Source organism: Tachysurus vachellii, chromosome 1 (genome assembly GCF_030014155.1).
Source record: "Tachysurus vachellii isolate PV-2020 chromosome 1, HZAU_Pvac_v1, whole genome shotgun sequence".
Lineage (NCBI taxonomy): Eukaryota > Metazoa > Chordata > Actinopteri > Siluriformes > Bagridae > Tachysurus > Tachysurus vachellii.
In genome coordinates, this window is record NC_083460.1 from 23,830,104 (window position 1) to 23,856,555 (window position 26,452).

Below are 26,452 nucleotides of genomic sequence, written 5' to 3' on the forward strand. Positions count from 1 at the left end.
TTAGAGCCAACACATGATGATTTATTACAAAGCATTGACTGGGCTGGCCAACAAGTATAACAACATTACAAAAAATAGATATAAAAGTATTTTTACAAACCAGAACAGACCAAAAACCAATGATCCTCACATATGTGAAGAAATGGAGGAAGAAGAACATCACTATTGCATATAAATATACAAAACTGGATTTTTTTTTTTTTTTGCTGGTCATCGGCATATCTTCCAGTTCTTTTAAACTGGATCCGGACAGGATAAAATAAAGCAGAATCAACCGATCTTACCACTGGATAATTAAGGAAGTTCAGGTGCTACACCACTAGTTAGGAAAGAACCAAATTAATAAATCACAATATATAGTGAGCAGTAATATTAAAATTAATAGATTAGAACCACTGCAAACTTTACAGAAAGTCTTAGGCTTGTAGGATGTACTGTACTAGGAGACACATATTGCACTGAATGCCATGCGAGCATTTGTTGTGTGCTCACTATAAAGTACATGCAGCATGCAATAATTTTAAGGGTCTCAAAATTAGCCCGTATTAACCACATATTAACTACCATCAAACATGAAATGCATTACAGATTCAAGTAGCACCAAAAGATAGTAGCAGGATGCAGTTACACACTTTCAGAGACTACAAAGTACCCAGAGTTTATTTTTTTTTTAAATCATTTAAAACCAAAAAGAGAAATTTGTTCGTTTTGAAGAAAAAAAAAAATGAACAAACAAAAAAAAAAGGTTTTCTGCCAATTAAGCTGAACATTTCTGAACCTCTTCCAATAGATGGCGAAAATATTAACATTTGTTAACCTGTAGTACTGTACAGAAAAATGCTGTAACTTGTTTTATTTTTTTCGGGGGTTGGGGGAAACCTTACACTGTAAGGAGATTTTAGGGAGATGAGATTGTTTAACAGATCAGTGTTAACAGGAAACTATTTGTCACATATTTAGAAAAATTCAGTTGCTAACGGTAAGCTAAGACACTGATTTACACACAAAAAAAAAAAAACACCAAGTAAATGGAAAAATAAAATGTAAACATTCTCCCTATACAATAGGTAGTTAGATAAACAAGCTACAGAATACATATGGAAAACAATATGGTTTAGAAACCACATTATAATCACATGCATATCAAGCACAAAGTTCATTTGAAAAACAAAAGGGAAGGGTCCTGTAAAAGGGTCATGTAAAACTGATTTTAAGGGAATTTGACAGGACGTCTTAAATAAGGTTTAATAAATATACATTGCAAGTATGTCTGAAAGATTTATACTCACTGAAAGCTTTTCTTTTTAAAAACCCTTTTAAGGGATGAGATGTCTACAGAAATAAAACATTGTTTGTATGAAACGGAGAAAAGCTTCGAGAGCCCTACTGGAAGTGCAGTTTGAAGCAGAGAACCCATTCTCAAGTTTGCCTTTTAAATTGCTCTGCAGTTTTCCAGTTAGCATAGAATATTCAGTAGAAATCAAGTCTACTCAACATAAAACTAAGTCAAACGGTTAAAAACTTGTCACTACTATCTATATGTTAACTTTGAGGCACCACAATATCTAGCAATCAAATCTGTATGAACATAAAAAACTACATCTGCTGCTAATGAACACCAAGTGAACTGTGAAACGTCTATAACCAAAAGCCCTGAGCCAAAATACCCTTTGCCTATGGAACCAAAATGGGGATGGATGGTGCAATATACAGTGGATCACCAAAGAAACCTACACTGAACCTAATAAGATGAGTATGAATCTGTGAGAACTGGACTGACAGAGGAGTTCAATAAGCCAAACATTCTGAAAGTTAAAAATCGTATGACCAACTAAATGCATGTTTGTATGTTTAGCCCTCACTTAAAGCACATGATACTTCGCCTCACACCTAGACTTTTGTGTTAATTCACCGCGTTAGCTACACTTGACGTACAAACAATCTGCCTGAAAATACATTTTTCATAAAAATGTCAAGTCATACCGCATTTGATGGTTCAAACCCCCAGCTGGTTACCATCAGGTTTCTTTTTCACCATCGTTAGCATTCCAATGCGTTAAAAAATATATAAATATTCCCCTGTAAAAATCTAGCTTAATTCATTTTAAAGTGAATTTACAAGAAATTAAGTGGCATTCCGACCCAATTGCTCGTTCAGCAGGAGTGCTGAGAGAGATGTACAGATAAATTCTTATACAACTTGGAATGGAGTATGGAATATTAAAATGGCATCAACATTTCATTTTCCTCTGAGTTTTCCCTTCCTTGGACTCATGCTTGAGATTTCTTCCGTGTCAGAATTATGGCCTTTGCTCTTAGACACCGCTGATGAACCATCTGATGAAATGCTGGAAGAACAAGCACTCTCTGGTCTTCCCTTGTCTTCTGCGTGCGAGTCCACACTCCCACTTGTGTTTTTCCCGTCTGCCTCCTCGTCAGAACATGGCTGCCAGTCCTCCAGTTCCTCACTCTCTGAGCCCTGTACAGCGATCTGGGGAACCAGAGGGACCCTCCTGACCACACACTCCTCCATGGGCTGTGCATTTGGCATGACCCACTCAGCTTTGTGCTTGGACCGAGCATCAACTGGCATGCTTGGTGTGGCTGGAGTCTGCCCGGCTCTTTCGTCTGGCTCATCGAAACTTACTTCCTGCACCGCCTCCTGCTTTTTGAAGGAGTCACGACGCTCGGACAAATTCAACTTCCGCATCACTACAATCTGGCCGGCAGCAAATCCCCCAAGTCTGCCGTGGTCTGAACCATACTGAGACTCTACCTCTGCATCCCCACCCAAGTCCAACTCACAGTGAGGAACCTCTAGTGTGTGCCGCCGTGGACCATGGGCTTTTTTTTCTCCGTGGAAGACACCAGAGAGCTTTTCAGCTGACTGGACTCTCTTCAGCAGGGGTGAGACAGGAATCTCCGTGCTACGAGGTCGAACTCCATGACGAACAATAGTGGGAGGAGACAGTGTTTTACCATGGTAGGAATGCAGGGTCTTGGTGATGCTGGGTAAGGGAGAAGAGGAGTGCTGAGGAGACAGGGCCTGGGGGGAGGAAGTGCAGGCCAACGGTGATGGGGGGATGCTGCTAGTTGACTTGCGCCGGCCGACCTTCGCGTAACGCTGGGCACCAAGTTTGGGCCCCAGGCCATGTAAGGAGCTGGGCCGCATTTGGACAGCTGGAGAACTTGGTGAGCTGGAGCACGGAGAGCCACTTTGGGAAACGTTTATGTCTAAAAACAAGCGCACACACACACACATCAAACAAACAAAATCTGGCTTTCTTTGCAATTTTATAACTAAACCTGCAAGTTTAACATAAGCCTCTTGGACTAGCTATCAATTTATAGTTTGTGCATTCCTGACAAATACAGATACACACCATACAAATTTATACCAGATAAAACATCATGTAAGCAAGCATATGTACCAGCAGTGTGGTCTGGAACTGGGCTGCGACATGGTGTGGAGGGTCCTGGTGACAGGCTGTGTGTGGGGGAGCCAGGCAAACTCTCACTGGAGGAAACAGAGTGATGGAGGCCAGAGGAGAAGCTGCGACTGCTGTGCATTACCGTGCTCTGCTTAGAAAGTTTCTTCAGGACGCTACGCCTTCTGAGGGAAGAAGGTACCAGAGTTTTATTAAATTTAGATCTCACATATCGTGTGTCAGGCGGAATCCTCGTATCTCCAAAACCATTATTTTTCAGGAAATCAAAAAAACGCCGTATTTAAACATTGTATCGTTAAAGTTGTTATTATACCTTATATTGCTATCATATACTGTTGTGTACCAACATTAACACAACATTTACCCAAAGTCACGTTTTATCAGAGATACAAGCTTTATGACTTGTGAGCAGGGAGATACGAGATTATGCGGTCATTGATAAGAACGGTACGGACACAGACATCGCTGCTGCCAGCAGTGTTCAATAAAGTCTGCGGTCACGTTGAGCCTTTTGACAAGAGACAAGGCTTCAATAGTTAACCAAAGCTAATGACTGTAGTTACATACATCTTCCTAAACTCTATTTTAAAGGTTTAAGAGCTATAAGTGATGCAATACAAAACACGATAAGCTGATTAGGCTGTCTAATAGGTGGAAATTAGTCTAATCTGCTCGCAAACTTACCTTCGTGGCTCACGGGTTTCTTTCTGCACAGAAGCATTACAACTATCGATTTTTAACAAAACAGACCTACTCAAATGTACAGTATCTAACCTAACTGTTTTCACTTGTTAGTGTCCAAAAAACAGTGTTTTACATGCACAGTGCCAAGAGAGGCATTGTCTATAAGTAGGCTGACTTAAAGTCAGTAAAATAATAATAAAAACAATAATTTAATAGTGGTATCCAAAACATTCAATTTAATTCAAATATTATATTATAAAAAAACATTTTAAAACGTCAATGAACATGTATAATAAGCAGTAATAAATAGATATTTAAAATACATCAATAACACAGATAAACATCGATAAAATCATAGTTAAAGGGATAGTTCACCCAAAAAATAAAATTAATAAAGTTCAAATTATCGTTTCACTACTTTATACGGCATGTTTACGTATAATAACGAGGCAAAAAGCCAGCCAGCTTGCTTAAAGTGATGAGCATGACGGTTGAACATAACGGTTTGCCTTGACATTGTAAGATACAATCCTATCTTATCTGCAATGCACAGGGTTTAGTCCGCGTTGCAGTGGATTGTCTTGCGCTAAATTCCTGTCCTCAGACGAGCACCAGAACTAGCGGGGGGTCAATATTTTTTTTCTTTGAGCCCCACGAAAATCACTTTAGATATCACTTTAAGACGTGTTGATTCGTTGCGACTCAATCTTGAGGAGAAATATGCCGCGCAGCTCTCCCGCGGAGTGAAGAAGAGGTGGAGTTACGAGATTTCCCAGACAGTTGAAGTGTCCAATGGAGTTAAGAGATTTGCGTTCAAGCTATTTTCAAGACTTTAGATTGGTTAATAACTTGTAAAAATAACAGACCCACGTGGGGACTGACCAATAGCATCGATATGTGAAAAAATATGAAACTGACCAAATTTGGACATACGAGGTTTCCGCCCGACAGCGACGATATGCTATAAACTATTCCAGTAATAGTCTGTGTACAGTACAATGGGTTTGCATACACAGGATACTTAATGTCTTTCACAAACCTGAAACAAGTAACAAATTTAAATCAGTAGAATTTTTTTGCTTCTACTCTTTCCTTTCTGTCTTTATTGTGTGATAAAAGTAGATCAATATTTAATTTACCCCATTAGAAAACCATGCAAGATTAATGAGACATATTAATCAGAACCATCATACCGATCCTGGTTGTCCTTCCTCCTGCTCCTCTTGCTGCGCCGGGCCATCTTTCCCTTGTAGCTTGTTTTTCGTGCAGGTCCGATTTTTATTGTTGTGTCCTCTAAGGCAATGGTCTGCAAGGCCACCTTGTTACCGCTCTATAGACAACAACAGAAATTTTAATAAGCATTCACAAGAATGTGCTAATGGAAGCTTCAGTCTTGGATAGTGGAGAATCAGTCTTTGTATAAGTATCAAATCTAGCGACTGTTAGCTGTTTATATGCGGGTTCAGATGTTAATAGTGAGGTGATTGTCACTAGTCAGCTGGGAAATATGGATGCCAAACATGTATCTGGATAACATGTGGCTGCTACAGTGGAGCTAAAATAAACCCCATGACAAATATAAATTACTAAGAAATGACTGTATGAATAAAACCACTATAATTACTTATAATTATTTAGGATCAAGTAAAACGTCTGCAGTATCACAACACTGCATATGTCGTACCTTAAGAAGCAGCTCGATCATCTCTGTGTGCACCAATCCTTGCACTGACTCTCCATTCACATGCGTGATCAGGTCTCCTGCTCTTAGTCCAGCCTCATGAGCAGGACTGCCTTCTTCGACACTCTAGGGGGGAAAAAGAAAAAAAAAACCTGAGCAAAATACAATTTATGATGTCATCCATCCATCCATCCATCCATCCATCCTTGCTCAAATTTTAGTTAAACGGAAAGTTTGTTTTATTTAAAAAAATATTTTAAAAAATGCATTGAGGAATTTCTAGCAGATATAAGAGGCTCTCCTATGAGAACTGATACAGCACTTGTAATAGCAGAACGTCTTGCAATTGTGATAAAAACTGAACACGGCAATGGAATTAGTGACAAATTGCTGAATCATGGGTAGTTTGCTGGTAACCACGCTCTGGTAAAGCACTAGAATTTCCCCTCATATCACTTGCTTTCTAATCCAAATTGTGCTTTTAATTATGCAAATGCAGCTCTTTAAGGAGTTCTAGTGTACGACTATATAACTAGACAAAACTATTCATCTGATGAAATAAAGGCATTGAACTCAATCTTTCTGAGGCTGTAAAGTCAAGTGCCAGTTTCTGTGAGCTGCTCACCGAGACCATGTGATGGATGGTGTATACGTCACTATTTCCGATGTAGACGCGGATGGTCTGTAGGGTGAAACCGTACTTCTTGCCTGAGCTATGAATAAAGATGGGAGGCCGCAGGCAGCTGATGCTGAGGGACAAATCTCGATTTGGGGAGGAATCTCTGGATGAGGGATTGGATGAAATGGAGTGTGGGGAAATGGGGCTGGCTTGAAGACCTCCACTCATGTCATCTGAATAGGTAAGGTTAAAGGTTAAGGGAAGGTAAAAAGCCAGTCTTTGCTAATACATGCAAGTTTGTTAAGCATGCAAAATGTGTTGCAAAAAATACTTCATTTAATGGTCAGTGTTTATTTATAATAGGATACCGTTCCACTAGTTCTTACACAGTTTCTCACCTGGAGTTATGATAAGGGACAGTGTTGACACAGAGGCAGATTTTGGCACTTTGCCCCCTGGACAGAGATGCTGTCTGTCAGGGGTTTCAAGCTGGTTGCCAAAACATCGTGGACTGCTATGTTCCCTTGGAGATGAGTGCTTTGTTCCCGTGCTGTTGCTACGCAGCCTGATTCGTCGCAGGTTGGATACAACCACCTCAGCTGCAAAGTGAGCAGGAATAAAAATTCATATTCGCCAGGATAAAGAGGACTAAGCAAAGAAGGTCCGCGTCACAAAATTTGCATCATCATCCTCATCATCTGTATTTAAACAACACTTTACCACTTACTAATACAGCTAATTCTAATAAAGCACTAATTCAGTAGGTAAACTTCTCTCTAGTCTTATATTAGGATGCTGTTGAAAACCCCGTCATTTAAAGCAGAATGCAATGTGAGAAACTTTTTACTGCATTCCCAAGCACATTTTTTCATTTTAGTCATTTGTCATGAAGTCCAGACCTTCATCATCAGTGGAGAGAGCAACACGTGGCATGGCTTCCAGACTGTGTGTACTGCTTGCCACCAGAGGGCTTATACATCTGTCTGGCTGGGAGGAGCTGGATGAGGCTCTCGGTCGCAGGCTATAACAAAATGAGAAATGTTAATCACCCAGCATACCCACAGAGAGAATCACAATAAGTGATTTAGAAAATGTATAGTTACTCCAGAAATTCTGGAATCTTTCATATAACAAATGTCATTGTGGTTAATTCGTTGTATCTATAGGTTTATCTATCCATCGATCGATCGATGGGTAGATGAACCACATTATGTATATATATGATTCAAAAAACATTTTTTGAATGAACAGTCTTTAGGAATACTGTAGGAATAACAGTTGTAACAGACCATGGTCGCTGTCCTGAGAGTCTCCTGTTATCTGGGGCTCCTGTACTGCTCTGTCTGTGCATCTCTCCGGGCGAGTGGCTCTCTCTGCCTTCTGAACGGTCCTCATGCTCTTCACTGTGACTTCGATCAGATGAGAAACTCAGATTGGACGGTGTCGCCAGATACTCTGTGCTGCTATAGACCTACAAAGTAGGGAGTAAGAGAAGTACATGAGGTAACATCTGCTGAAGTGCTTTTACATTAACTAATGCACTCAGATTTTTAAATAAAGGTGTTATAAAATGCTTTCTTAATTAAACTGAGTATTTATGACCTTTCGAACTCAATAACACTAACCTTGCTGAAACGATTCGACCATGAGGAAAACCGGCGAATTTCCAAAGAAGACTCTTCGTCGTTTGTTTCATCATCTTCGTCAGAAACCAAATGATGATAGCGATCTGATCGAGCTGAATTCATGAGGACAAAAAAAATTCTGAAAATCTGAAACTACTGTCAGGAAAGACATTTCAGGTGGATAGGGTTATTGAATAAAACGACAAAATATCAAAAATAAGTTGAGTACTTCTGTACAACATTTTTGTACACAAGGTTGTAAGTAGTAACTAACAAACGTGTAGAGAAATAAATATAGAAATAAAGGTGGTTTTTATTTAAGCAAATAAAAATTTTAAATTGCCAAAAATCTACAAATGTAATAATGAAAAATGGGAGTGGATTTTAGCAGACAAAAACTCCAATGTTACCCCAATCATCATTTTACTCTGCATTTACAATTTAACCTCAAAATAAATCTAAAAAATAAACCAAATCCAAGCACATAATACTCACTGTCAAAATAACTGGTGTCATCATCTCCTTCCAACTGGGGGATAAATTCAGCTTTTTGGCGAAGCATGCCATTCCAGTCCAAGCCAGTGAAGAACGTGTGCTGTTTAACCTCGGTTGCTCCACCTGTGTATATTTCAAAACAGACATTCAACAGTTCAGTACTACTGTGCTAAGAGAACACACTCATTGTAGAGTGACTTTATCCCCTCTAGGAACTTCGACTTTTGCTTCTCTTTTTACGTTGTATTCGGATTCTGATTTGATTATCTGAGGAAGCGAAATTAGGAAGGAGATACTTCATGAAATATGGTATAATTGTATAGAATCTGCTGCTAATAGCTAATTGCCACAAGGGCAATAAGCCAACTTACCTGTCCCAAGTCTTTCAATAGGACTCTGTCTCAGTAACCGTGTTATCAAGTCCTGGGCATCCACTGGCAAAGCCTCATCCCCGTCTGGCCAGATTATATCATCTAATACAATACACTGAGGTCAGTTATTTGGCAAGTGAATATAAACAACAATCTATTTAAATAATGCCCCATTTTTCTTAAATTAAATGAAGAGATATTATCATCTGGACTTACCACTAACAACTTGACCAAAAAGTTCTTCTGGCGTATCACCAAAAAAGGGTACACATCCCACGAGAAACTCATAAAGAATGACTCCCATAGCCCACCAGTCTACAGGCTTGCCGTAACCCTGCCGGAGAATGACCTCTGGTGCAATGTACTCAGGTGTGCCACAAACCTAGAGTGGGAATCCAAAAATCATCATCAAAAATAAATAAATCAACAGACTGACAATCTGATGATACACTCTTCAAAACTCAATACCACCAGAGTCAAGTAGACAATTCAGTAAATTAAAATCAATGTGTTGTGTATTAGAACCATTTTAAAAATGAGTGAATTTTAATTTTGAAATAAACTTCATGTGGTGATCTAGCTGAATTACCATAAACTGAATAATGGTAAAATAAATACCTCATAACTGGAAAAAGTACCAACACAAACCTGTACAAGTCAAGTCAAGCCCCGTTACCTGCTTGTCGATGAATTCTCTAGTGTCCTTCTCAATATGGCCTTCGTAGAGATTTGTCGTCATGTTCATTAGACCAATCTTGGAGAGGCCAAAATCTGTCAGCTTAATGTGCCCCATTGAGGTTATCAACAGGCTGCAAGCAAGGTTAAAAACCACCCTTGTATTAAACCATTTTATTACACTTTTATACATTTTTTTCCCCTACATTCATTAAGATTCATACTTGTCAGGTTTGAGGTCTCTGTGTACTATGCCGTAGCTGTGCAGGTATTCCAAAGCTAGGACAGTCTCAGCAAAGTACAATCTGGTCATATCAACAGGCAGTGGGCCCATGTTTTTGAGCAGATTTGCACAATCACCACCTGTTTAAAACAGAAAAAGAATTACAGGTGCATTTTCTGCAAATTAAATGAAATCCAATGAAGCTGCTCCACCTACAATTATTAATTGTGAAATATAAATAAATTTTCCTTTTAATGTTATTTTTTTTTTAACATTTATACGCGGAAAACAAATAACCAAAAAGACATTCAGCCCACATAATCATAAAATACTTTGTCATTTTTTCTATTGTTCATTTTGTAAAGAAATTTTGAATTAACCATTCTGCTTCTGCTTTACCTTCCACATACTCCATGACCATGCAAAGGTGCCTACGGGTCTCAAATGAGCAGAACATACTGACGACAAAAGGGTTCTCTGCAAACGTCAGGATGTCCCGCTCTACAAACACCTGCTGGATCTGGTTCCTTAGGATCAGGTTCTGCCGGTTGATCTTTTTCATTGCAAACCGTTGGCGAGTTTCTTTGTGCCTCACCAGGTACACAGCTCTGAAAGAAGGTAACAGTGCAGTGGCTATGAAATTAAAGCTATTTGCTGTAAGTGGGCAGCATCTATAGCTTTTTCCCACCAAACTGACCATTATTAACCAATGATTAAACAAAAAACATTCAATTAATCGTTTAATCCGATATTGTACAGCCTTATTTGAAAGCATTTTTATATAAATAGTGCATTAACTGTGATGAGTATAATGATATGGCATTGATCTGCTTACCCATATGCTCCATTACTGATCAGCTTTATAGTTTCAAAGTCACTCTCCAGTGGTTTTCTTCGGGGTGGCGTTAGCACAGACTTATTCTGCTGCAGGCAGGAAAAAAAAAAAACAGGCTAGAACAGGATTTTTCAAGATTTAGGGTTCAATTGTCCAGTTCAGCTGAATATAACTTACATCAGACTCCTCTGTGTCCACGTTAAGGGAGGGTCCAGAATCATAGTGTTCTTCTAGCTGACTCACTTCTGCAGAAGGTAAAAAACAAATATATAATTGAGAACAGTATGTGCTCATTTACTGCATAATCACATACAGTACTAGATCTTATACCATCTAAGGGATCTCGATTCAGGCCCAGCTGACTGATGATGTAACGGGGAATGTCTGTTTTGATGCCTTGGCCAACTTTAGCATGACCCTCTGCTGCCTCCAGCAAGTGATAGAATCCTTCAGGGTCGAACTCCTTTTAATTCAAGACATAAGAATATAGAGAGTATAAGGTGTTATATATCCCAGAGATTTCGTTGAGAATTGTTAGTGCTTCTTGTGGTTTTACCAGACATTCCAACAGTCTTGCAGGGCGCGATATGATGATGTAAATCTTCTTTACCAGCTGGGTGATGACTGTGACCTCCTCACTCTCAGAACGTTCCAGAGCCTAAGAGCACAACATTTTTTTTTTCACTAAAATTAGTTTGGGGACACACACACGACAAAAAGATAGAAGAGCAAGAAAGTCCTAACAGAATGTAAAGTTTGTGACAGATTGCACACATAACCACCTTAGAAGAGTGTACAGAATCAAAATAACAAGCAATTTCCTCCAAGCACATTGCATGCAGAGAGTGATTCATATTTGTTCTTTCCTCTATCCTACACAAATGGAAGCTATAGTCTGTATAGCATCATATGTTTGCTCATTAATGACGTCAGACACTGTAATTATTTTTAATACCATTGTTATACCAACAATTCTCTCATGTTCATAAGGAAACACACAAATAGGCACAGACTTAACACAATAATAATCATAATAATAAAAATACTAATAATGTTTAATTTCGATTGCCCAATTCGCTCACCCACACTTGCAATGCTATTTAAAGATAATTTAAATTAAGTGAGTCAACATAATGTGTCAAAGAAAAAACCTTCATCTCTTTGCAATAGCATTCATTACACTTCATAAGCCTGTCATATTATTTAACAGATTGGAACACAAATGTGTACAGCTGGAAGAAATGAGCTATGAGGAAAAAAAAATACAGAGCTTATATATACTTGAGGCAGTGAGTGCAGGATATGGGAAACACTTTAATAAGCTTATCTTTGTGCATAATGTCCACAGCAGCCCTGCAATCTGACAGCAAGCGATGAGTCCTGCCTGGGGCTGTCTACACACTACACAGAAGGTGGGGGTTGCTATGGAAACTAAGGCTCACTAGGAGCATGGAAGATTCTCTAGCCCAGAGAGGGGGATCTGCATTTTTAACCCTAAGACACAAAGGTAGGATGACAGAGGGAAATTCCCTCCCAGATCCCAATGATCCCTCAGTCTTGTAATTAATGTCTTCACTTTAAGTGATGATAGTATTTGTTAGAGCAAGCATTAAGGCGTCGCTTTTTTTTTTCTTTTATTGAACCTGTTTGCACTTTTTTGAGAGACGTGTAGGATGTGTAGCAGGGTAGAAAGACTAAAAGAAGAGGGAGATGAGATAATGGCACATGTACTTTTGTCACACTGGTGACAGGCACAGTGTGGCTCAGTTCTCCTATCTGAGACAGCAGGGGGTTTGTTCTGCCTGGTACCGACAGAAACTGCGCAGAAGCAAGCTTCAAAGATCAGTGTCAGCTCAGCTAGCAGCTTGAGCCACAGATGAGCAATAAACAGCTTGTTCTAGCCAAAGAGCCGATAAACACAAAAAATAATAAAATTAAATTAAAATCCGTAGAGTAGCTGCTGAGTCCATTGTCCATCAACAATTATGCAAAACCACACAAACATCTTGTGCAAATATTAGGTCTTTAGCCAAATGTGTGTTAATTATGCTCAAAATCTCTAGAACTGGCTTTTCAAAGACAGGACTTGAGGACAGCATATTCAGTATTACACCTAGTTGTGCATGTATATCTGTAGGGAAATGCAGGGAATATGTAGCTGAATGGCTTTTAACTATATTGCATCAACGTGAAGCAAAATTTATTATAATAAGTTCTCCCATGCCTCCTGTAATGGTTTTAAATTACTGTTGGATAAATTCTTGACAGAAATCAATGACTGTTATTCAACAAATGGCCAACATTATCTGAAAGAAACATGTAGTTGGTTTCATGTCACACCTCATGCAGCAGCTTGTCAAGATTCTCCTGCAGCTCTAGAAAGTAGAGGGAAGTGATCAGGCCTTTCTGTGACTTGTCCAGACAGTCCCTGGCAAGTTCCACCAGCTGGTGCTGGATAAAACCCAGCACCCCATCTCCTAGAGGTAAAGTGCTGTCGGCAGAACAGTGTGTGATGATGTCCAGCAAGCGCTCCTCCATCTGTGCCGTCGCCTAGACACGAGAGCTTATCATTAGACTACCTGAAGCAGACATTCGGTTTAAAATGAAAAGCAAATGCTTAAATGAACAGTTTGTGGAACTTATGAGCACAGAATATAAGAGAAGCATTTTTCAGCAAGGAGCATGAAAGAGGAACTTAAAAATGTTAAATAATTTATGACGTCACTCAGACTGAATACCTTAGGAAACCTTTCCTTGTAAACATGGTTCATCATCACAGTTTCATTGTCAAAGGACCCACTTGTTCGTCCAGGACTGTAAAAAAGAAACAAAATAAATTAAAAAAAGAATATATATATATAGCCAATATTTTAGTTCCCACAGCCTAAATCCTTTATGATCTAACTGTAGTCTATGCTACCATTACCACGAGTAGGCTGTGATGGGAAGGTGTATATTATGAGCAGTAAGCTCTGTGTGGGAGGCAACCTAATCTACAGAGAGAGACCAACTGAATCCTTTAACACACAAGCTAAGAGTGGAGAAGTAACACAATACTGCAAAACAAAACAAGCAAGGCTAATGGGTTTGATTAAAAATCCAAACAGATTAAAGTTATAATAATCATTATAAATAATGAGGTGACAGATTGGAGGGATTACCTAAGACTACGGGAGCGAGGGCGCATGAGAGATGAGCTTCGGCCATCCTCATCTGTCATACTCTCTGAGCTACGGAAATGTCTGAACAGGAAGTGGAGCTCGTCTTGCGTGGGCTGGTATGGAAGCTGGTGCAAGCGTTCTTGGGAAGAGGAGGAGGACTGCAACAGAATTTAGCAGAACCAAGTGTTTTGATACAGAAGAAAACACTATCCATAACACTTTTTGTGTTGATTTAAACCCACAGCACAGCTCACACACAAAACACACACTGCAACCATAAACAAAGCATCTCCCACCAACTACCATGTTGTACTATCTTTAAAGATTAGTTTTTTTCTAAAGGATTAGACGTATTACTAAACATCCTACCTAACTACTGGGATGTGAAGGCTGCTTTCCTTGACTTTCAGAACAGGAAATCATTTTGTCTTAAAATTAAACAAACACTAAAGACACTTACAGAGACCGTGGAGCTGGGTGGATTAGTGCCATACCCAGATGATGGAAGTGAAGCCAGTGACCACCTCCTACCTTCCGCCCTGAAAGAATAATAAATAAATAATAATAAATAAATGATAAAACAGCATTGGCAATAATTACATTTGACACATGAGCCAAGACATACAAGCAAGCTTTTGTGTTAATGACAGGGTTATAGTTAAAATTATAAAATTTTATATATTCTCTTCTCTCAGTGTTTTAACCATGTCAGGCAGAATTCCACAAAAAAATGCTCTTTCAATAACAGGAAGGATGCCTGATGCAAATGACATTTACCATAATTAAAACCTAAATCTGTGCTTAAGAAACTGGAGAACCTAGGTCTAAGTTCTAAGGAAGTCGTGCAAAGTGGGAACTTAATTGTTCTTTCAGAAATCTCAAGTAAACCAACAGAGTGAAGGATTTGCTACCTGTCAGTTCGTGCCAGGTGGCTGAGAGGACATAAAAGAGGTGAAGAAAGATAGCGTCAGAATTACATGTGATGCACAGAGCAGACACAGTTCATTGTTTGCCACAACAGGAAAAAAAAGTTGGTCTACAAGCTCCATAAATAAGACAGTTGAGAAATTACTCACCTGCGAGCAAAAGGGAAGTTGAGGGAGGCGATGGCCGACACATTTCTTGGGCTATCTAAAGGACTGCTGGCAGCTGCAAAAAGACCAATCACCACATATTAAGAAAACACATGGATACACATTTTTGGTGCTGTTCCAAAAATAGTAAAGAATTTAATTTATTAGAAATATAAGACACTTGTTTCAATTTGGCTATTACATGAACAAAGCATAAGGCTGCGAATAAGAAAAAGATAGAAGACATCTTTACAGAGCTGGTAAAACACTCTTCTTTCTTGTGTTCAGGATAAGTAACGAGCAAATGTAAAGAAGTTTACAAAATGTGGTGTGCTGATAGTCAGCTTTTCACAGTCAAATTCACTGTCTGGATGCACAAAGGAGCTTGTGCTCTCTTATTTCCACACACTGGGCAAAGCACATGACCATGAGCAACAATCACCTACAAAGAGGACAAGTCAGGGATTGTCCAGTGTTGTTTATAAAAAAGTAACACGGTCCGGTCTACTTTAAAGTGTTCTGGGTTTGTTCTATATCCAACAATTGCAGATGGAAATTCTGATGCAGAAACAGGGTTTTACTTTAAATAAAACAATCATTGTTACTTCTAAAATTGCCCATATGCATCAGATACATAAGAAGTTGTTTAATTTTTAATTGCAGAAGCAACAATGAATACTAATACAATACATAAACACACAAATGACTTAACAGACATATATATATATATATATATATATATATATATATATATATATATATATATATATATATATATATATATATATATATATATATATATATATATAATAAATAAATAAATGTTCCATATAAGCAAGTTAAGAATCTGTACACATTATTTCAAATGTATAGTATTTACGTTTATGGCAGATTGGTAGCCCTGGGATTGGGATATCTGTGGCATAACAATAATGTAAAGCGCCAAGATTTCAATCAGGTTCAAGGGTGTGTCTGAAATCTACTGCACAACAAACAACATGCCCAAATAGTACTTATGGCACTGGTGGTATCACATACTTGAAGTATAACAAAAACGTTGGCATACTTGAAAAAAAGTTTGGCATAAACCAGACAGGGTTAGCACAATCACACCAGTGTTGGCAAGACAGAAACTTGCTCCAAGCAGAAACTTGGTCAATACACACAAAAATACCAACTGTTAGTTACCATCTAGCAATACTGTGTTTTTTAGTTCAAAAATTTCTAAACCGAGTAACAATGCTAATGATACAACAATAAAACATCTGACTATCATCGGTCACTCACTAAATGAATTGGAGAATGAATAAATTCCTTATCTGTTCACCAGGAAAAAGGCTCAAACTCCGACAGTTAGGAATCCTTCTTGCTCTCATGGTGTAGTATCGTACTCTCACTTCCTCACTCCTATTCGTATTGTTTACACTCTCTCTCACACACGCACGCACAAACTCTTAACTCCTGATTTGCTGTGGCTAGTGTCGCTGTGTAAACCCTCACAAAGCACTGACAGCAAATTACTATTAAAGGGTTATGATCATTATATCATATATCTACATTCATTCATTCATCTTCTACTGCTTATCCAAACTACCTCGGGTCACGGGGAGCCTGTGCCTATCTCAGGCGTCATCGGGCATCAAGGCTCATATGTCTGTATATTATATATAATACATATATGTAAATTATTTTCTTCCCCTGACTAAATAATCATGTTTTTGTTTTATTTTTAACAAAGAAATCTGCATACACTTTAGGTGAAAACAGGAATACATCAATTTTTATTTTTTTAATGCTCCACATCCTGCTTTGGAGAACTCCCATGTTTGTTAATGACCATTTTCATATAGCCAGTCATCCAGTCAAAGCTCATTTAAATCGACCCCAGTGCTTCTAAACCTTCATTAAAGACAACACCAGGAGCACAGAGTAAATTCCTGCTGTCACACCTCCCTTTGTTAATCTACGGTGGATTACTGGCCAAGTGGACAGTGTGAAGCAACCTTGGGTGGGACAACCACATAACGTCCCTTGTTTGCTTATAGGCAAGATAGCAAGCACTGATTATGTGCACAAAATAATCTGATAACTGCATACAGGTCCAATTTTGACAGCAAGATCATGTTAATGTGCACTGAGGTAGTCCAATAACAGAAAAGCTCCAGGATTGAAAAAAAAGAAAATCAGTACCAGAATTATACTGTAAATGTGAGATTTTATAAACAAGAGGACGTGCAAACTGTGTCCTAAAGACTTGTGTATGTTTTTAATTCAGCATGATGCATTTCTTGAAAGTTTGAAAACTTTCCTAGTAATTATTCATCTGTTTTTTTTTTGTTTTGTTTTAAAAACGGACATAACCCTTTTTCCTGAATCAGGCTAATTGCTCAATTATGATCATAAAGACATTGTTAATAGCTCATCATTTTATTAAGCAGTGCCATACGTTTGTGACATCAAAGCACATGTAACAGCGAAACTACTTTCTTTGTGCATTTTTATATATTACTGCGCCCTATGAAAGTTGAGACGTGGTTCTAAAAAACTGCTCTTGGTCTGTTAGTATAAAGACATAACATTATAGACACAATCCAGGACTACAGCTTTTTTTTTTTTTTTTTTGGACATTTTGTAAATCCCATTAAAATAAAAGGGATCTCAATGCTTTATTCCATCTCTATGGCTCAATACCATCTCTAGGAGGATTCTCACCTGTGTGGACTGACATGGGTGAGAGCGGGCGCGTTGGTGAAGGCGTACCAACCCCAAGGTTCTTCCTGCTGCTGCGGCAACTGTGACAAAAACACACAAGGGGGAATAAAAGGTTGGGTGACTCAAGACTAATCATCAGTACATCTCAGACAAACAACTCAATGCTTTACACAAGAGACATTATTGAGAATGCTATTTTGCAAATGGGAGATGGGGACAGATTGTTCGATCAACAGACAAATAGATACCAAAGGGTGCCTTTTTTTTCAATTAGCAAGATCATTCAGAAAAGTGTACTTTTGCCTGCTTTCAATGCACAGTACAAATTACACGTTGCTCTCCCGTCTGTATTTACACACCATCCAATTCGATACAAACCACATGATTCACCTGCATTAGGATTCACTGGATGAATTAACCTGATTTGGTCACACTGGTGATGCCAAACAAGCTCGTGCAACACAAATCACATTAAAAAAACGCACTCAAAACAATGTCACATGGTCGATTCGTCGAGTTTGTGATGAGCAAACAGCACTTTAGTCGCCTTACCTTTTGGATCGCTTAAGCATCACTCCAGTGACAAAATGAGCTTTGCTGTTCGTAGCTGCACCCCAGCAACTTGGGTCAGACATTGCATTTACTGATTTATTTATTTATCTAGCTAGCTAGCTAGCCTGCGCGTGAGGTTTGTGGTCTCGTTGTGTGCAGTTAAACGACGTTAAACTCTAGCCGAGTCTCACCCAGAAGTCCTCCTCTTGTTTCAGGCTCTCAGTGTGCATAACTTAACGAGGGACAGACAATAGTCAGAGAGAAGAAAAGAAAGGTGACCTCATTCCTGCGCTTTGTTTTGGTTAGCTAACGAGCTACGTAGTTAGTTAGTTGCTTAGCTTAGCTTAGCTAGCTGGTTGGTACATTGGCAACTTTTAACTTTTCTCATTTGGGCTGAGACGTGCCCCATCACCGCCGAGTCGAGCATTCAGTCGCTCTGACAATTTTTTCTAACTTCTTTTCGAGTTTCTCTCATCCTTCGCGACATCCCTGCCCATTCTCTCAAACTTCGGTGCAGCTTTTGTGTTGTTCGCCTGCGCGCTGTTGTGATGATTACCGGGCGATGACGTTGGAACGTACCATCTCCAACTCGGTTAGGGGTGAAATACGAGCCAATATACAATTCCACACCTACGGGTGCACCAGCTGTATTTTTGTAATAATTACCTCACTTAGTTGGACACAGTTATTGTTACTTTTATTGTCACATTTTGTGTCTCAGACCTATAACTAATATTTTCTCCTTCATGATTACATGGTTACCACTGCCAGCGGTGAACATAAGAGCAATGACGTCATTTCCTCACGTGTTAACGCACCTAGTCAAAATAGAGTCTTGTATAAAGCAAGACCTAAAGTTTAGAAATGACGTCCAGGAAATGGTAAAGTGATTACAGATAGACAAAGAAGGCGAATAATTATGTGCTGAGATGCGCGCACACACACACACATTATATATATATATATACCCAGCATTAACAGAAAAGTCCACCTTGAAACCCAGATGTTTGATATGTAATATTTGTAATGTGTTTAGCGATTGTGGTGCCAGTTTGTTTCTAGGTGCTGCGTTTTTGTTTTTCTTGGAAGGTTTTAGCTGTTGGGTTTCTCTCCCTTGAGTCATACAAAGTAGTGATGTAGTGAAGTCATTTTATTTGTTCTTGGCATGTTGACATGATGTCATATGCTGAACCGGGGTTGAGGGGACCTTCTGGAATTTCTGACCGGAAACTCCAAGTTGATGGGGCATTTTCTTTGGTTTTTCCCAGTCGTGAAGCTTGCAATTTGTAAATCACAGCTTACAATTGATAAAAGAAAGCGAAAGGGCAAAAAAAACTAAACATGAAGTCGTCAACTTGGTTTAGTTTTATTAACTACAGTACCAGTTCCTTCCCAGTTTAATGGAGTGATGTCAAATCAGTATGTTCATTCTTACAATGTACAGTGTGAAATCCCCCTTTGTTTGTAAACAATCCCCCTTTATTTGTAAATAAGTTTATAAAATCGCTTGTTTGTAAAGGTGATCGACATTTAGGATTATCATTAACATTATAAAGCTTGCTTGTTGATAACGCTACTCGATGTTCTCTGCTGTTCAATTTCATTTCAAAATGTCACAGGAATATTTGTAGTTTACTATATTCTGTAGTCCACCATACTAGTAGCCACTTAGTCCTGAAAATCCTGTTAAAGACTAAAAATGTTGTTAAAATAGCTTCAAATGAGCTTTACATGCTCTCACCAAGCACATTTAAGAGACTCTTTTGTTGAGGTAATTGTGGTGGAAAGGTGGCAAGGTGCTAAATGACATTATTATATCTTGCAAATTAGCACTTACAAGACACCACAAACTTCCCATAATTCCCCCTGGTGCCAGTGTTAGCATGTAGTGGAAAAGAATTGTGGGTAATGTAGGAAACTAGAAGGAAAAAATCTTACATTTAAGTGAAAGAAGTCATCTCAGAATTTCGTTACAGATTAAATCTTTAAAGCCACTGAGGATCACAAGTTAATTATAGTGATTAATATTCAAGTCATTCAGGGTGGAGTTTTCCTGTAAGACACAAGGCGTAATAACTGCTATAGTTTTAATGACACTAATGGGCCAGTAGCCTAAAAGCTTGTATAATGACTTATTCATTTATATTATAATGACATAGGATTTATTTATTTATTAAAAAAATACAGATAGATAATTATGCTATATATAGATCAATATATATACAAATAAATATAAAAAAATGAAACCTTCTATTTAGCTGGTAAAGCTACTGTGTAAAAACATGTCAAAAAGTAAACTCTTGCTTTAAAGGTAATTCTAATTATAACTGATGTAGTAATCTTTTAGCATGTAAGACGACTGGCTTACCTCCACGGATGAAGGGTTTGTAAAGGGCTGCAGGGACTGCATGGGCTGCAGGGGCTCGGAGTGATTGGGCTCTGGTTGGGTGACAAACTGAAAGACATGTTTACATGTATTAGTGCTCTGACTATGTGTATCTGTGCTGCGTTTAGTTTCCGTCAAACTCCTTATTTTTTAGCTTATCTGCCAACAAAAAGCAGCCCACATTTGTAACTTCATTAGATTATAATTTCAGATTCTAATAATAATCATGGTGCCTTAAAATTTTGATTTCCTCAGGAGGGATTAATAAAATGGAGCCTTTTCTTATAGTTTAGCTGAACATGAGACTGAAGTGTAAATCAGTGTGGGAAAGTTTGGTGCCTATAAATCTACCTCACTGCACAGACTATTCTCATGACATAATTTTATGGTTCCAGATCATTTTTTATTTAAAAGAGATTTGTTTCACAGTGAGCATGTATTGACAAACTTAAAGTCTGATTATAGTGTAACTATGAATGTATAATGTATATTGTAAATGCCTGTGTATTTAGATACTTACATGCAATGCACACAGATTTAAACTATTTCAGTTCTCAGACATTTCTTACAAAATGCTAATGCACATTTATAAACACACTTTTTATTGCAGAGATGTATAGAATTTATTTATCTGTCTATTTTATCTATGTTGGATATGTATTTAGCTACATATGCTAAGATTGTTGCATGCAAAATATTATATACCAGGTCCAATGAGCATTGGGTTTGTCCAAAAGAAATGGCTGGTGGGGTGTGAAATCCTGGTTTAGTAACTTTCCCTGTAAGTTTCGTAAAAGTGAAAGCGCATACCTGCTGTCATTCCCATCCCATTAGTACCTACTGTAGAAGTGCTACCACACTAACGATTGCAGTGCAAAGTGCTGATGATGAAAAGCAAGAGGTAGGTGTCAGACAGGAGGACAGGAATAAGTGTCAGGCTTTGTCATGGTTCACATGGAATATGGACAAAGGAAAAGGGATGGGATCTGAATATTATTAGACCAATCTAAATAAGGTCAGTACAGGCTGAAAATTACAGCTTCAGCTGATCAAATCTTCTGTGTCACGAATAATACATATTTCCAGAAATGAAAAAGAGGATGTGAAAGAGTAGGAAGAAGGCTCTCTCACAAAAGACAAACAATCTCAGATGAAATTCAATTTGCACCTGCTGACCTTTTCACACTTCCATGGTGCTGAGGAACTGTGTCATAAGCACGTTTTGTCTTTAGTGGCTATACACAAATACGTTTCCCCCTTGTGCAACTAATACAGCTCTGAACCGATGGACTCCACACGTGGTATCTGGTACCAAGATATTGACAGCAATGGTGGACTGGTTTTGGTAGCTACTAGCCACTGCATTACAAGAACACTCTACAAGAGCTGTTATTTTGGAGATGCTCTTATCCATTTGGACCTTGAAAAGTTCCCATTTGTCCTGCTTCCAACACATTAACTTCCAGAACCGAGTTCACTTGCTGTCTAGCATATCCCATTGTTTGATAGGTGCCACTCTAATGAGATAATCAATGTTATTCACATCACCTGTCATTGGTTTTAATGTTATGGCTGATTGTGTATATAGAGGCAGGTGTAATGTTGACAAATTGTTATTGTTTTAGCTGTCTAAGCATATTGAGATTAAATAAACTTAAATTAAGGATATGAAAATTATATAATGAATTTGAGGTCTCTTTTGTTACTGGACAATTGGCTGCTCAGTTTGTTATTCCAGCATTATTTCACATACAGGTTAAATAGCAGATATAAAGGCCAGACTGAAACATGTCATTTGCATTTGGAATCTGTGGCAGTTTACTCTTGATAAAGAATAATATGAAGAAACTATTCGGAGGGAGAGCACTGTGACAAAAGAAACTGTTTAGTATAAAAGGAAAGAAAGCATTGGCAAGCTCAGGAACACCAAAAGGACGACCAGATAAGTGTTTGCCGAAAAAACACAATCTTAAAAAGCCTGTAGAGTTTTACAGCAACACCTTATGAAGTGATGAAATAAAGATTAACTTGTAGCAGAATGATGGGAAGAGAAGAATATGGAAAAGTGAAGGAACAGCTCTTGATCTGAAGCACCTCATCACGTGGCAGGGTTCGTAAAAGGCCCAGTGTAGCTGCAGGCTTTCATTCCATCCAAACAGCAAGCGAACTTAGTAGTTGATTGGAGCCCTAGATAAACTGCTTAAACAAGTGGAAACAGGTGTAACTCCTGCTAGGTTGGAATGAAAGCCTGCAGCCAAACTGGGCCTTTGTGGATAAGATTGAAATCTTGTGACCTGCATATGTGTGGCTGCCAATGGTGCTGTTTCCCTTGTGCTTATTGATGATGTGACTGCTGACAAAAGGAGCAGGATGAATTATTAAGTGTATAGGTCTTATCTGCTAAGATTCAGCCAGTTGCTTCAAAACATTTTGGACGGCTCTTCAAACTGCACACAGTGATACAAAGCATACTTCGAAAGCAACCCAGTACAACTAAAGACTTTTTTTTTTCAAGAAGTGGAATGTTCTGCAATGGCTTAGTCAAACACTTGACCACAATTAAGTTGAGCATGCATTTCACTTGCTGAAGGCAAAACTGAAAGCGAACAAGCCCAAGAACAAGGAGGAAGTGAAGAGACTTCAGGCAGTCATTGACTTCAAAGGATTTTAACCAAATGTTAAAAAAGACAATTTAATTAATGATTGATGGTTTGTCCAAATATTTTAGACCTGGCTATGGAGAAATGTGTTATGTCAATTGAGCAAAACATTTAACCAAATAAAATCCAGTCTGTATGGATACCATAACCAATCATCTTGCCCAGCTAGCCTTCCCTACTATATTTAAATTTACACTGAAAAAAGTACCTGATTAAAAACAAAACTGGAAAAAAAAAGAAAGAAAACATACAAACACTAAAAACACCCTAGGTTAACACTAACTTTTCATAAGCACTGGCTTGTGTGTGTGTAGATTTGAATTTTAAATTAGTTTGAGACCATTCCTTAAGAAAAGTATGTTCATCCATCCATTTTTTGTAGTGCTTATCATACACAGGTTTACGGGAACCCGGAGTCTATCCCAGGGGGCTCGGGGCACAAGGCAGGGGACTCCCTCTTATTATTCTCATTATTATGCTACGGACAATTAAGAGATGTCAATCAGCCTACAGCATGCATATTGGAACTGGAGGGAAGAAACCTGAGTACCCAGAGGAAACCCCCGAAGCACATGCAAACTGTTTGAACACATGGTGGACATGGTGAACACACTCGTGCTACGAAAAAACATGCCCTGACGTCTAATTTCATTTAAACTCATGAACTCACTTTTAGATACTTGAGTACATGGAAATGTGGAGAAGAATAGTTTGTTTTATCAACAACAGCAGACACTAAAAATCTTAAATCAAGGATCTTTACAGTATGTCTATTCAATGATAACGTATGACTGCCTTTTCTGTAAATATCTTCCATGTGCAACAGCTCACTTGTGAATCTGTGTACAGCTCTGCAGCTCTCTTTGTAAACAGTGTACAGCTATCAGGTGTTCCAGCAGCAATTAATTTTTCAACATGAGTCCCATCAGCTATTGTAATAACTCTCATTAGTGTCCAAAGTCCAACCAAACTCAACTGAAGCAAAACACTGAAACACCTGAACACCATTGAACAACTGATTTTTCTTTATTGAGAGCTTTATCCAGTGTTGACACTAACAATAAAAGCATCATCTTTCTTCATAGTTGTGATATTCAAAATTCCAGAAATTTGAACCTGACTGGAACTTCACAAGATGAGAAAAAAAACAAACTGATTAGATCAGACCTGCACAAATGGTCCTCAGCCTGGCAAGTGAGGAGCACCTAACAGTGCAATGGATAGCAACATGTGCTGCAAAAACATGAGGGTGTTGTCATAGTGATGCGAGAGAACTGGAGGAGAACCAACTGTGCAGAAAAACCCTCAGTGCTCTGCAGTGCCATCAGTTCATTTGTTTGATCATTCTCTATTCTCGCTTGCAAACGGCCCAATAGCAATCGCACAACGCCATATAGTAGCATATGCATACGTGATACTTTTCGTTTAAGTAAAGCAGAAACTGTGATTGTGTACATCATATCGTTCAGCTTAATGCACAGGACAACTGACAATGAGATGCAGATATAATATGGACCAGCACCAGCGGGCAGAGGAGGGCAGCTATATTTACATAGTGCTTGGAGTGGGAGGACAGAACACGAGTACCGCAGTGATCGTCTCTTAAAGCAGGCTGGGAAAAGGGGTCGGGAAAACAAGCAAACATTTCTTGTCACAGCGTAAAACATAGAGCCAGCACATTCAGTGTTTGTTGTATGATTTACTAATTTCATCTGTATACGAAAATTTCCAATTTTCTGTTATATGCTATATTATTAATGCCTTCAGATATATTTTTCCATGTTGGAAATATATACTGAAATCTGTCTGCACTGCTTTCCACGATTCGGAGCAGTATTTATACTATTCCTCATCATAGAGAGCATTTAAGATACTCTGCATGTAATGTTTGTTTTAGTTATTAAACAGATCCTTACGTCGCTCAAAATAACCTGTAGCCATGACTCAGGACTCTACTTTGTGTTCATTAAGGCACTGAAGCAGAAGGTTACACATTGTGTGTAGGCTGTAGGGTGTATCTCTGTTGTACTCCCGAGTACTTAAGCCTTGTTATCTAACTGATATGTGATCCAGGCTGTGAGTAAGAATGCAAATTCTGGTATGCTGCCTAGACACGGTGAGATCATAAAATAAATATAAAAGGAAATCACTGCATGATGTTCCCTTGTATTTTCTAACCTTCATTTTATATTTCAGTAATTGAATCCATAATGTTTGTTAAGTGAACCCTTTACGTGTTTTGGGTGTATGTTATATCACAAAACAGTGAAAACTTTTAAACACTCGATTTTAATGATCACACATAGTGCCAATGGTGAGGGAAGCAAGGCCCACAGGATGTTTCCCTATAAACTACTCTTAATTTTTAATACCTTACCTATGCTTAATTAGATCCACCTCACACATTGTCTTAATGTGCATTCAATGTGCATTCTGTGTGTTGACATAAAAACTAAATTATATAAATGATCTAACATGCTAGCTGACCCAAAGCTGCAGATATAAGCCGGGTTATAAATTAGGAGCCTTACGGATTGAATAGGGCTTTACATGCTGCTACAGAGCAAAGTGAACAACCTCAGATCAGTCTCAGTGCTGTGTTTGTCACAAATAAAAGAGGTGCAAGATAAATCTAAGGATATGCCAAGCAGCTCAGCATCTCTGAGCTGTTATAAATAAACCAAGAGAATAGCTTTATAGCCTAGAGTAGAAATACAAATGTTTCTCTTCAAGTGTTTTATTTGAAATTCAACTATTATATAGACAGATCAATTTCAAAATGGAAAGCAATTTCATTTTGTGTGCTAATAACAAACAGATCAACAATAGAAACGCATGCAAAAATAATAAAATGGATCAAATCTGTGTGGGTGCTTCCAAGTCGCAGCTCAAGTCGCAGCTCAAACCCCCCCCCCTTCTTACAGTCTACTCACCAGCAGTGAGGGATTTCCCCTGATCTTCCAGCAGCTACTCCTAAATTCATCATCATGATAGAATAGTGTATGTATTTATTTATTTTTATTCAAAAAAAAAAAAAAAAAAAGGATAACTTACTCCAAAGTGAGGGAGGGGATTTTCAGCTTGTCTCTCCTCTTCATGTCTCCCACTGATCAGCAACAACTGAAGTGCTGAAAGCTTGTTCAGATGTCAGGCAGAAATCACCCACATCAGCCTGTCTTGAATGCCAGCGTCGTATTCTGTTCCAAAAGATCTGATCCAAACGGAACCGACAGGATCTCCACGAGCTCCCA

The 26,452-nt window shown here is 38.5% G+C and overlaps 1 protein-coding gene across 7 annotated transcripts; it reads right to left on the bottom strand.

Moving 5' to 3' along the window:
* Positions 1-26,452, bottom strand: mast3b (microtubule associated serine/threonine kinase 3b). 7 transcript variants are annotated; one of them, XM_060878607.1, is made up of 28 exons: positions 26,256-26,452; positions 20,524-20,610; positions 17,604-17,683; positions 14,895-14,967; positions 14,730-14,750; positions 14,279-14,357; positions 13,819-13,976; positions 13,396-13,471; positions 12,998-13,207; positions 11,214-11,315; positions 10,988-11,120; positions 10,835-10,902; positions 10,658-10,746; positions 10,222-10,430; positions 9,824-9,962; positions 9,601-9,733; positions 9,141-9,306; positions 8,925-9,026; positions 8,554-8,676; positions 8,059-8,171; positions 7,723-7,904; positions 7,333-7,454; positions 6,832-7,032; positions 6,440-6,666; positions 5,818-5,940; positions 5,327-5,463; positions 3,432-3,610; positions 1-3,234 (listed from the first exon to the last, which is right to left on the bottom strand). In XM_060878607.1, exons 1-28 carry the CDS (start codon positions 26,297-26,299, stop codon positions 2,240-2,242), a joined length of 4,371 nt encoding a protein of 1,456 aa, XP_060734590.1. In that variant the 5' UTR covers positions 26,300-26,452; the 3' UTR covers positions 1-2,239. The 7 variants fall into 7 exon arrangements, with proteins under 7 accessions (XP_060734590.1, XP_060734586.1, XP_060734595.1 ...); XM_060878603.1 differs by having other exon boundaries at positions 3,432-3,613; positions 26,256-26,449; XM_060878612.1 differs by lacking the exon at positions 14,730-14,750 and having other exon boundaries at positions 3,432-3,613; positions 26,256-26,448.

Bases quoted from the DNA above. Each gene is read 5' to 3' on its own strand.
- mast3b (XM_060878603.1), bottom strand. From the start codon at position 26,299: ATGAAGAGGAGAGACAAGCTGAAAATCCCCTCCCTCACTTTGGA. The intron at 11,316-12,997 runs GTGTGACATGAA...TTGTGCTCTTAG, and splicing joins TTGACAAGCTGCTGCATGAG to GCTCTGGAACGTTCTGAGAG. The intron at 8,677-8,924 runs GTAAGTTGGCTT...AAATATACACAG, and splicing joins TATTGAAAGACTTGGGACAG to GTGGAGCAACCGAGGTTAAA.